This window comes from Misgurnus anguillicaudatus, chromosome 21 (assembly GCF_027580225.2).
Source record: "Misgurnus anguillicaudatus chromosome 21, ASM2758022v2, whole genome shotgun sequence".
NCBI classification, from domain to species: domain Eukaryota; kingdom Metazoa; phylum Chordata; class Actinopteri; order Cypriniformes; family Cobitidae; genus Misgurnus; species Misgurnus anguillicaudatus.
This window is the reverse complement of record NC_073357.2, coordinates 14,190,285-14,203,638: the sequence shown is the minus strand read 5'-3', so window position 1 is coordinate 14,203,638 and position 13,354 is coordinate 14,190,285. Positions and strand designations below refer to the sequence as shown.

The 13,354-nt window shown below is 34.9% G+C and overlaps 1 protein-coding gene across 2 annotated transcripts in view; it reads left to right on the top strand.

The window, feature by feature from the left end:
* The window catches only part of LOC141348955 (signal-induced proliferation-associated protein 1-like), a 195,660-nt gene extending 184,141 nt beyond the window's left edge, over positions 1–11,519 (top strand). Inside the window, exons 16-17 of one of the 2 annotated variants that reach the window (XM_073859682.1) lie at positions 7,335–7,497; positions 10,827–11,511. In XM_073859682.1, coding sequence (XP_073715783.1) covers positions 7,335–7,478 — 144 coding nt within the window. In that variant the 3' untranslated portion in view covers positions 7,479–7,497; positions 10,827–11,511. Of the gene's footprint in view, positions 1–7,334 lie in introns of both variants that reach the window. The other variant, XM_073859681.1, reaches the window with a different exon arrangement.
* Positions 11,520–13,354: the final 1,835 nt, after the last annotated feature.

Below are 13,354 nucleotides of genomic sequence, written 5' to 3'. Positions count from 1 at the left end.
CAAGAAAGACACTGTTGTAATAAAATGGGGTTTATATGACTAAATATGCAAGGTGACTACTACGTAATGCAAATAAATTACATAGAAATGAATATAAATGAAAATAAACATTAGAAAAACAAAAAAGTAAAATTGGAAATTAAACGAATAAATACAAGCAATAATGAACAGAGCCTGCAAATACAATGCTGTTGGATGTGGTGTTCAAAGAGAATTAGTAGTAGGCCTCTTAAAGGAAAACACATATAATTTCTACAGGGTGGCAATGTTCTCTCGTGTTTGTTTTCTCAACTTTGACAGTCAGTGGTGCTTTTTCTAACACTTTTATACTTTCTCTTCACAAGGGTGATTTCATTTCTTTTCTTATTAGTGTTGTTTATAGTACTTTAGGAAAGTAGTGTTGAGCCGGCCATTATGGCCGGCGGGTTTGAACACCTCACCCGAAGGCACGGGATTAAAGTGCCGGTCGGTGTGGAGTGTTCAGTGGAGGAGTGTAGTGTGGCGGTAGGAGAATTAGTCGGGTTTGATAGTATAAAGTCAGCGTCAAGAATGAACAGCGCTGTAGTAATTTTTTTGGATTCTGTAGAGAAAGCTAACAAGGTTGTTGAACGCGGTTTAGTAATCAAGAACACATACACTGCTGTTTTCCCTTTAATGAACCCGTCCAAGAGAATTAAAGATGAGGTGTTGGAATGTGAACTAGTACGCTACGGCCATCTTGTGTCAAGAACAAAAAAAAACGGTGGGATTTAAATCTCCGCTACTAAAGCATGTTGTTTCATTTAGACGACAAGTGTATATGGTGTTAAAACATGGAGTTGAGGAGTTGAATGTGTCGTTCAAATTCACAATTGATGGGTTTGATATTATGAGGTGTTTTAACTGTGTTAGAGAAAGACATTTAGCTAGAGCCTGTCCTAAAAAAAAATGAAGAACAAAATAACTCTGAGAGAACAGATGCTGAACAGAGAAATGTGGCTGAAAACAACATTGTGAAAGAAAATGAGCAAAACATTAGTGAAATTAATATATCAATTTCTACAGAAAGTGCAACTTCAAATACGTCTAAAGCAAATAAAGATGAAGTCAGAGAGGGAACCACAAGAGAAATTGCTGAATTTGCTTTAACTGGGCAGGATGTAATAAACACAGAGAATTCAAATTTTAAAATACCAGTGATAAAAAGAAAAGCAACTAGAGCTAGTAGTGAACAGATTTCAAAGAGGGGTCATGTTAGTAAACAATGTGAAATAGAGTAAGACTACTGATGCTAGCAGTGAGATGGAGTTCTCTTCAGAATCAGATAGTGAAAGGGAAAGCTCATCTCAGACTATGGCAGCTACCACAAGAGAGGATGAGAATGATCTAGGAAAGTTTCTGAGCTTTCTGCAAGTAACAAAAGGGAAAAGAAATGTGGTTGTAGATGAATATTTCCCAGAAAGAGCCAGGTTTATTGAAACTGCAAAAGTACTGATGAAAAGTGTGGGTGGGGATGGGCTCAGTGAGACAGAAGTGTTTCGTCTCAAAAAATTAGTGCAGAAAGTACGAGCAAAAAATGCACAAGATGATGTGGAAGGATCACAAGAATAAGCTGTGGACATCTTTTGAAGTGGGGTTTCTCTTGTTAACCATAATTTTTCTTATGGGTGATTTTAAGATTTCCTCACTTAATCTAAATGGAGCGAGAGATGCCAAGAAAAGAGCTTGCCTGCTTGATTTAATTAAGCTGAAAAATGTTGATATTTCTTTTTTACAAGAAACACACTCATTTATTGATAATGAAGTGGATTGGCAAAGGGAATGGGATGGCACAGTAATATTGAGTCATGGTAGCACTAATAGTGCTGGAGTGGGCATTTTATTTTCGAAATCCTTTTTGCCAGTGTCTTACAAAGTGGAAGAAGTGGTAGCAGGGAGGTCATTGTAAAGTATGAAAAAACAACAATGGTCTTAATCAATGTATATGCTCCTGTTAGTGCAAGAGAAAGAATGCTTTTTTTTTAGAAAAATTGTCTAATACACTTTCAGAATGTGACTCTGTAGAATTTCTTTTTTTAGCTGGTGATTTTAATTGTACTGTGAGTAATTTGGATCGCAATCATGTTGAACCACATATGTCTTTAAAGAGTAACTAAACCCTAAACCAACTTTTTTAGGCTACTTATCTGTAAGAATGATGCTTTATTAGTGCTGTTCATTGATTTTTGTAAGTTTTTTGTTATTTGGATATAAAGTGTTTCAATACTACAATATATGGTGTAAAAACGTCTGAGTGCTGCCCTCTTCAGGTTGAACGGTGGGTATTGCAGTTGAATTTTCCTATTGGATGTTGGGTCCAAAAAGTAACTTGTGACCTAAGCAGGTTCAAACTCACCACGCCCTTGTTACGATCTCACCACACACTCGGTACGAGCTTAGTTCGTCCCCTCTATCTCTGTTAGGATCTGCCCACTTTTCTGGCATTTTTCAAATATTGCCAGTGGGTGGAGTCAGGCTCTGAACAGGGGTTTAGTAACGCTTTAAGAAATACATTAGAATGTATTATAGAAAACTTTGATTTAATGGATGTATGGCATAATAAACATGGTGATTTTAGGCAATACTCTTGGACACATTCTCTGCAAAATGATGTTTCAATGGCAAGAATTGATAGAATATATGGTTTTAAACATCATTCGCAAATCTTTAAATCATGTGCTATATCCCCTGTTAGTTTTTCAGATCACTCTTTAGTTTGTACTGTAGTTTTTATTAATTCTCTTAAAGTTAAAAGTGCATATTGGCACTTTAATGTTTCGCTGTTGAATGATGAGAGTTTTAAAAAAGGTTTTGTTTTTTGGGGAACAACGGAGATCCACATTGTATCAGTACAATTCATGTAAACAATGGTGGGATATAGGAAAGATTCAGATTCAACAATTTTGTAAACAATACACTCTTAATAACTCCAGGAATGTAGTTAAGTTGGTAGAAAATCTTGAATCTGAAATAATTGAACTTCAGATTTTATATGATTCCACACAAGATCAAAGTCATTCTCAAACTATTTAAAGAAAAAAAGATGTTTTAGCTGATCTGTTAATCAGAGGACATGGAGCGTTGGTAAGATCACGTTTCCAGAATATACATGAAATGGATGCACCAACTAGTTTCTTTTTTGGCCTTGAAAAAAAATGGACAGGGTAAATTTTCATTAAAGCCAGAGTTATCACAGTGAAGAATTTGGCAAGCCTAGTTGGTCCACTTTTGAATAATGTTGATGCCGTAGCTAATAGACTTGGTGTTCATCCACTACGGAAGGTTGGACAAATTGTACAGTTTTTCCGGGACTCTTTAACAGAAGAGGAAAAACTGCGTTTAAAGAACTAGTTAAATGGGTGTGAGGCCAAAGTTTGATAAAGAGGACTTTTGGTGTTTTAAAAAAGATTTTCGTTTTACTTTTTTTAACTCTGTTGGGGGGAAAAGTCTTTATACTTTTTGTGTTAAAGTTTTAAATAAAGAAAAGTTGAGAAATAGAGTGGATACGCCATGGAGATCTTTTTTAAAAGTAGGGGATGAAAAGAGGCCTGTTTGGGAAGCACTTTATAAACCACCATTGACTAAGGGTGTTGGAGACATTCAGTGGAGAGTATTACATGGTATCATCGCGGTCAATGCTTTTGTATCTGTTTTAAATTCAGATGTTACAGACAAATGTCCTTTTTGTGATTGTAGAGAAACCATTTTTCATTGCTTTCTTAAATGTGTACGGCTAGCTGCTCTGTTAATTATTCTTAAAGAATTGTTTGCTGCTTTTGATGAGGAATTTTCAGATGTGTGTTTTATTTTTGGAGTTAATTTTGGGAAAAATAAGAAAAATGTAAGCAAAATTGTGAATTTTTTAATTGGACAGGCTAAAATGGCAATTTACGTAACTCGAATGAGGAAAATTGAAAAAGATAACAATATTGAAGTTTGAATGTTTTTTAAAAGTCTTGTTAGAGCTAGAATTTCCTTAGAACATGGATATTATAGTTGCTTGAATAATATAGAAGACTTTGAGGAAATATGGAGCTATGGTGGGATAATTGAAACTTGTGTAACTACTCGCGTGTTTTGTTTATTTTTTGTTGTTGATGTATTTTGTATATATACATAAATATATGTGTGTTTAATGCATAGGGGCTCTTAGTGGGTTGTTTTGTGTGTTTTTTCTAATGATGTTAAAATAAAGCTTTGTTAAAATTCTCTCTCTCTCTCTCTCTCTCTCTCTCTCTCTCTCTCTGTGTGTGTGATCTCCACCCTCCTCTCCCTCTTTGCACTGACAATTATCACACATAAGCATATTGTAATGCAAGAGATTAGGATTCACATTTTATAACTGTCTATATCAATGTATTTCTTAGGTGAATTTTCAGTGAAATACATACAGTCTTGTTCAAAATAATAGCAGTACAATGTGACTAACCAGAATAATCAAGGTTTTTAGTATATTTTTTATTGCTACGTGGCAAACAAGTTACCAGTAGGTTCAGTAGATTCTCAGAAAACAAACAAGACCCAGCATTCATGATATGCACGCTCTTAAGGCTGTGCAATTGGGCCATTAGTTGAAAGGGGTGTGTTCAAAAAAATAGCAGTGTCTACCTTTGACTGTACAAACTCAAAACTATTTTGTACAAACATTTTTTTTCTGGGATTTAGCAATCCTGTGAATCACTAAACTAATATTTAGTTGTATGACCACAGTTTTTTAAAACTGCTTGACATCTGTTTGGCATGGAGTCAACCAACTTGTGGCACCTCTCAGCTGTTATTCCACTCCATGATTCTTTAACAACATTCCACAATTCATTCACATTTCTTGGTTTTGCTTCAGAAACAGCATTTTTGATATCACCCCACAAGTTCTCAATTGGATTAAGGTCTGGAGATTGGGCTGGCCACTCCATAACATTAATTTTGTTGGTTTGGAACCAAGACTTTGCCCGTTTACTAGTGTGTTTTGGGTCATTGTCTTGTTGAAACAATCATTTCAAGGGCATGTCCTCTTCAGCATAGGGCAACATGACCTCTTCAAGTATTTTAACATATGCAAACTGATCCATGATCCCTGGTATGCGATAAATAGGCCCAACACCATAGTAGGAGAAACATGCCCATATCATGATGCTTGCACCTCCATGCTTCACTGTCTTCATTGTGTACTGCGGCTTGAATTCAGAGTTTGGGGGTCGTCTCACAAACTGCCTGTGGCCCTTGGACCCAAAAAGAACAATTTTACTCTCATCAGTCCACAAAATGTTCCTCCATTTCTCTTTAGGCCAGTTGATGTGTTCTTTGGCAAATTGTAACCTCTTCTGCACATGCCTTTTTTTAACAGAGGGACTTTGCGGGGGATTCTTGAAAATAGATTAGCTTCACACAGACATCTTCTAACTGTCACAGTACTTACAGGTAACTCCAGACTGTCTTTGATCATCCTGGAGGTGATCATTGGCTGAGCCTTTGCCATTCTGGTTATTCTTCTATCCATTTTGATGGTTGTCTTCCGTTTTCTTCCACGTCTCTCTGGTTTTGCTCTCCATTTTAAAGCATTGGAGATCATTTTAGCTGAACAGCCTATCATTTTGCACCTCTTTATAGGTTTTCCCCTCTCCAATCAACTTTTTAATCAAAGTACGCTGTTCTTTCAAATGCATGTTCAACAAGTGTTGGCTTCATCCTTAAATAGGGGCTACCTGATTCACACCTGTTTCTTCACAAAATTGATGACCTCAGTGATTGAATGCCACACTGCTATTTTTTTGAACACACCCCTTTCAACTAATTCAACTAATTGCCCAATTGCACAGCCTTAAGAGCGTGCATATCATGAATGCTGGGTCTCATTTGTTTTCTGAGAATCTACTGAACCTACTGGTAACTTGTTTGCCACGTAGCAATAAAAAAATATACTAAAAACCTTGATTATTCTGGTTAGTCACATTGTACTGCTATTATTTTGAACAAGACTGTTTAAGAAAAACATATGCTGCCTATATACGTAGAAACTAAGTAACTATATACTTTCTCACCTTCTTTCTGACATCTTTAAAAAAAATTATATCCATGTATAAAAAAAGAATATGTGCAAAGAGCAATTTTTTTCAAAGTTTTAATTTACTGTGATTAAATGTAGGCTACTTTAAATACAACGTTACCAATGACAGTGTGCAGCAGAGGCAGACTAGATGAGAGCGCTAACAGTAGCCGTTAACCATGCAGATAGTATATCAGTTGGTGCTATTTAACAGTATTTTCATCACATAGCTATAAATATACACTTTTACAGTAATAATGAAGGCACTGTAATAATAAACACTTTGAAAAATGCATTTATTGTGGGAAGATTCAGCATATTAATTTGCCTTCAGCTTCAATCTCTCATTCGTGTTCCCTGGAGTGGGGGACTGGAGAGTTTAAAGCTGATTGCCGCCACCTAGTGTGCTGGTTGAATTCATTTTACTGATCTGAAAAGATTTGGGGCTTTTGACAAAACATTCTGGGCTTGAGCCCCAAAAGCCACCCCCTCGCTCCGCCTCTGTTCCTCACCCTCCTTCCGTGTGGAACTAACTTATTAAAATTTTGAGGAAAAAATCCCTAATGCTTTACCTCTAGCTTTTGGCCTTAAGATGAAGGCAAATGAAGTTTTGGTGATAGGGCAAATCCAGTGGACAAATAAAAAATGATCTCCTCGCTGAAATGATCTTAATGTTGCCCTCTGTGATCCAAAGACTGATGTCTGGCCATCGTCCTGGCATCCTTATCTGCTAGTCCTGGGCATGTGTTTGTGTTAGCCCATCACATGCCCAATCAGAATTGAGCAACTTTTTTCACCATGACAGTGAGAGGGTCACTACCATAAACTACCCCTCTGGGGAGTCCTTCGTTCTGGTGACCCCTGGAGTGTCCTTAGGCTTTACTTAAGTAAATTTTAAAATTATGACTTTTACTTGTAGTTTAGTAATTATTTCTTTAGTTACTTGTACTTTTATTTGAATAAAGTTTTTGGATACTCTCTCCACCTCTGACGATTACTGATATCTTGGTGCATCTAAAATTCTCCTGCTTCTAAAGCAGGAGTTGTTGAAACCCAGCCTTTCTCTGAAAATTGTTGCATTAGCAAGCTCATATTCATTTAAAGTGACAAACATTTTTGCTCACACCTCAAAAGTAGCAAGTTTAACCTGCTATAATAAATGATCTGTGGGGTATTTTAAGCTAAAACAGTATTTGCAGCACACCCATCCTTAACAATAAAAATTGAGAAAGCTATGATAGTCATGTTTTTTTGTATATGTTGCTTCCTGCAGGAAAAGGAGGACAAAGAATTGCTGCAGGCAGAAGTGCAAAGTCTCAGGCAGAACAACCAGCGGTTGCAGGAAGAGTCCCAGAGCACTGTGGCCCGTCTCATTAAAGTCACAGAGCTACTCTGCAATGTCAACAAGCCCTGCTAGCAGAGAAGGGTAATTTATGGTAACTCCTACATTTTATTAAAAAAATCTAAAAAGCTAATGCAAATGTTATACCTGCAAAAAAGCTTTTAAGTAACAAAACCATTGGCAAGCAAATAAAATGGTCAGGGTTAGTATACTCTTTATTTAATTAAAATTTAAACCAGCAACATTCTTATTTTAGCTGCTTGTGCCACCAAACCCCTTTAGAATATGATAAGTGTAAAGCTGCTCATCTAAATTGAGATCAAGTATGGTTTGGTTACAGCTATGTACGTACATGTCTGGATGTAAGCAGCCATTTGATGTATATTAATGCCTAGATTGATAATGTGTATTTTATGACCATAAATAAAATAACTCCACTCGTTTTCCAGTCTTCAGTGTTGAGCTGTAATAAATGAATTAATAATTTAGATTATAGCAGATAATTTATGGTCTAAGTAAACTGAATTGACGCATACATTTTATAATAATTGGTATATCTGCACAATCTCCACAGTACTTACTACTGTTTATATGGGAACAATATGCAAATTGTGGGAAATAAAGTTGTAAGAACCTGAAGAAGTAAAAATTATTAATACTGTAAGTATTTTATAAATAGTATTTTACATCTATTCTAATATTGCATGGTATGTATGACCTACTATAGCGGGCAACAGTCTTACATTTGGGAGAAAGTTAGCGAGATCTAGGGGTGCTTCAAACATGATTTTTGCAACAGATACAGAGAACCGACTTCTTGTTTTCATGAACAGCCGATCTAATTCTTCAAGCTAATATGTAAGCTCTTTTAGGACTTTATCTGAAAAAAGGTTAAAGTAATACCACATATACTGCCTTTGTTATATTATTTACAGTAAATATGTACAGTACTGTCCATGCCAGAATTAGATTTGTTGTTTTTGCAATGTTATAGTGATCATATATGATTGTTTTTTAGTCTCTTTAATAGAATACATCCAGAAAATACAGGAAATGTGTATATAGTATTAAAAACTGTATAAAAATGTAAACTGTTTTTAGGGTAAACTCCCCTTCCACTTGAGCAATAGCAGGAAACTGCATTATCTCTTAAACCTAAATAAAATTAAATCCTAATTTCTAGTTTTAAAGAAATTAGTCTTTTTACTAGTTTTGCTCAAAAACGCTCAATATGTGTTTAGTGGCAAGTAAGCAAAGACCATTCCTAAAGAAGACATTTAATCCTGAAAATTTACATATTTCCTGTATTTTCTGTTTGTATCTTAATAAAATAGATTGAAAAATAAATATGGATGGATATTAAAACTTCTAAAACAACAAGTCTGGTGGTGGTGGCCTAAGACTTTTGCACAGTACTGTATATTATAGTTTTAATAGAGAATCAAATAAATAAGCAAAAATATATAATTCTAACAAATATATTTATTTATTTATGACTTTTAACAGGCATAAGCCTTTTTTAAAGTAATGAAATTAAAAAACTGCAGTGTTCACTGTATGAATTAAATATAAACAGATTCCTATACAACAATTCTTTAGTCAAGAGCAGAGAGTGAATTTCTCTTTAATATTATTGATAGATGAATTAATTAACTTTAAGACGCAAAAGAGATCAAAAGCAGCTGCAAGTAAAAGGGAATTTAAACTGTTACAAATTTAAATCGCATGCAAATAATAAACTTTCAGCATGTAAATGCAATGTCCACAATAAATATATTTGTTTTAAACACAGTTTGATTGGGATGTGAAGACGTTTTGCACTGCATGTTAGGAGCACACTCTCATATACATATCTCTGTATTGGCAGAGAGAGAAATCCAATTTTGAGGGTTACACATAAGTAACTGTTTGCTTGCACTGTGCAAAAGTGGTCTTAAAATGCATCCACTTTTATACACTTCTGGTGTCAATTGCATGAATCCCCTAGGAGGAGTATTTAACTCATTGCCCAACAGTTGCCCGCCAGCATTTTTTGTGATTTTCACAAAAGTTTCACAAAATGCCTTCCGGAAAAAATGTCTTCTAAAAATATATAAACATGCAAATATATCAAATGAATGAACAGACCCTCTGCTTTCAAACAAACAGACAAAACGGGAAAAACTTTCATCTTATCAATATTTTTTTCTCTGCTTATAAATTCTTCGAAAATACAAATTTTTTAGCAAAAAGCTGAAATAATTATATTTTTTTGTTAAGGAATTTTGTTAGAGATCAGATTCAGAACGATTATCAAAACATATATAGAGTTTAAAATACGTAAAAAACGTTTTGGCTTCAGCTTTTCATAAATTGGGTAAGTGCATCATCTAGTGGATAATCGGGGTATTGCTGATTACATTAAATTTTTTCAAAGACACTTTTTTATGCAAATGTTTTCTTTTAACTGATAAGATAACTCGTCAATGGTGGGGAAAGAGTTAAGGTACAGTTGCAAATAGAGTTTTTTCCATCTGTTTCCCCTGCATACTTGCTTGTGTTTTGTATATCAGGGGTTTCCAAACCTTTTTTCAACCCAACAGGTTATTTCAAGACCCACCATTTTTAAAAATAGAAATATAGAGGTAAATCAAAACTGTTCTCTTTCAGTAGTTTTTGAATAAGTTTACTTTTATAATATTAAAATACCTTATGGCAGGGCTGCACGATTATGGCAAAAATCATAATTGTTTAGGCTACCGTACTGTATTTACACTAAACTGGAAAGGATATATTTGAAAAATACAATGAATTGCATGGCTGCCGAGAACTTACAGGCTACTGAGGATTTAATAATTTTAATATAGTCAGTTGTCAAATAAGTGGGCCTGTCTAAGGCATGAAACTCCAGGGCTGAAAATGAGTCCTACTCTGGCCCTAGGAAAACATGTGTTTGCGTGTGTGACCAGTAAAGAGCGCTGCTGCAAAAATATCTGTTTATATCTTTGCACATACTGTAGCTATATTACATGTCATACACACAACAGAAAAAACCCACCTCTTAACCCAAAATGTATAATTCTTGTACAGTAACAAGATGGAAAAGGGGCATTTTGCGCAGTATTTGGTATGTTCTCATGAACCTCTGACTAAACATAAGATTGTTGCTCAGCTTAGGTTATACTTACCACATGGTTGTAGAATTATAGTTTCAGGTTCTTAGCCCTTTATTTCCCATAGTTTCATATTGTTCTCTTATACCTACAAGCATGCACTAATGTAAGCTGTAAACTCTGTTTACTTACACTGTAAATTGCAAGCTGTAAAGTAAATTGTTACCTAAGTTTTATGCAAAATAATGTGAATGTGTTTTTAATGTTATTAATGGAACTTGTTTATTAATAATGTGATTTATTACCTGCTTTTCGTTTTTGGTTTTCATAGAGGAGCGGTATTCCTGGTTTAATGTTTAACATGTTTGAGAGAAAAGCCAGATGTGAGTATTGGTTTGATTGGCTGTTTTTATTTACTGACTTGTAAGATGTATGTATTTTTTTTTTTTTTTGCACACCAATGTAAAATTATTGCCCAATGTGATGCTTAAAGATGTTCTGATAATAACAAATATGTGATAAAAAATTTAAATAAAATAATTATTGAACTTGAATGAGATTTGTATCACAAATACATCCAAAGAAAAACAAAGGAAAATGTTAAATAGCCTTATTTGACGTTCCTCTATGTTATGTGTTTTTACCTTGAAATTTTTAATCAAGAGTCACTGTGATAATATGTTACCAGCAAAATCTGGTGGATTATGAAAATATAAATCTATATCTGATCACTCTCTGTAAAGAAATAAAGTCCTACTTTCCTCTAATATCAGTAAATGTACATTCTGATGGTTTGGCAAGTGAAGAACAACTCCAGTGCTATTTATTGGGAGGTACACAAATGCAGGTTTTATGCAGTCAGGTATACTTATAAAATAGCTGTGTAAAGGGTGTATCTTTTCTCTGTAGGAAGTTGTTCATGTGTGTTTATGCATCAAGCAGTTTTTAGGCCATATTATGTATCTGAATGTACTTTTAAAATTGAATAAATTATAAAACTTGAAAATGTGTTTGACGTTAGTAGATATATTTGAACTGAATAGTCCATAATGAATAATGTAAATTTGTGAGTTGTTTTTTTTAGGTTAATTTGTTAGGTAAACGAAGCCACAAGATTATAATTCATATTTTGCCCTACTGGAACAACAACAACTTAAAGAGCCACTAAAATGACCACAAAAAAAGTTTATATATTTATTGTTGTGGTCTACCACAATACTGTTGTTTGAATTAAAGTTTAAAAAACTCATTATTTTTCTCATAATATGGATATTTGCAACATCTCTCTTTAAAACGCTTTATTGCAGCGCGTGTCTCTTCAAAGCCCCACCCCCACAAACGGCAAGTATACTCTGATTGGTCAGGGGTTCTAAACAATTGTGATTGGTGAATCCTTGTAGCGTTCGAAATGTCCATTACCATAATCGGGTTTCGGTTTCTCATGCGTGTACAGATAATCAAACAAAATGGTCTCTGTAAACTGCCTCTAGTAGGCTATTGCGGCTGTATTGCCTTGCAGTTTGAGCCTGAATCAAATTTAGAAAGTTTGCAGAAAGAAACAAATCTTACAGAAACTCCTTCCCAACTGAGCAGGATGCTTCACAGTGCTCATTTTGTAACCACCATACACTTCGGATGTGTTGTGGTTGCAGCAACAGGGTCATGAAAATTCAGACCTCTGTAATTTTTCCATATTCAGAAATAAAGGTAAACCCCCTGAATAAATAATCAGTGTATTACAATTCTTCATTTAAGTGTCTGCATATATAATAGATATTTAGTGTCTGTAATGTAAAACCGCTTTATGTAACCAGGGGCTTTAGAGTGAGTGAGAGCACAGGTGCAGCAGTCTGATCGTGGCCACTTGTAGTCATTTTCGGTGAAGCTCTGCTGTGTACTGAAGAGAACTGGACTAGTTGTCTGTCACATAATAACCTGTTACTATCTTTCACTGTGCAAAAGCATGACGGCTAACCTTGGTGCATAATTGCTTTATAATAATAAACACAGTCGATGTCCAGACACCAAAGATCTGCCCTAAAATAAAATACCATACAGGCGTTCTACGCAGCGCAGCCCAAACTCTCTCTTTTAAACACACTACATTTATTGTATAAGCGAGAACTGCTTCATTTGTTTTATACATCAACACCAACAATAGTATTGTCGTTGTTTATGCATTTGCTTTTCGAATAAGAGCTACACTCATTTAAACAGCAGTTGAGTTTAGAGACTGTAGGCCACAGTACGTTAACAGGCTTCATTTAACATGCACGCACAAGAGAGAATTTTTATAGTCCTCTGAAACGACAAAGTTTACAATGTAACACTATACTGCATGATTTGAAACGATTACATTGTAACACTGTTACATGCTACATGCATTACTGATTTTTTTATATATTTGGCACCTTAGTTTTGTGTGCAAATTTCCATAAGCTTTTACAGGGAATATGGTGTTTTTGTCTCCATACTAAACATTTTAAATGGAATAACAGTTGAATTACTTGTAACTACTTCTGGCATCAAAATATCAAAAAACAATTTGAACAAGGATTTTTCTTCCATAATAAATCTTTTTTTAGAAACAATGAAAAGGAGGGAACCACCTTTAACAAGCTCTGGAGTCAGGCGGAGGGCTCGTATTTCCCTCGAAAAACGACTGCATGACATTGCAGAAGACTGTCTATTAGAATCAGAACCAACTCAGGCTCACAAAGTTGACACAGATTTTATGACAAATGACACACAAAACAGCAATGACTCAAGATCCCCTCAAATAGATTACCATTTAGATTCTGTTTGCACAGATAATATTGGAGAAATGACAGAAAGACAACATGTTTCAGAGGCCGAATC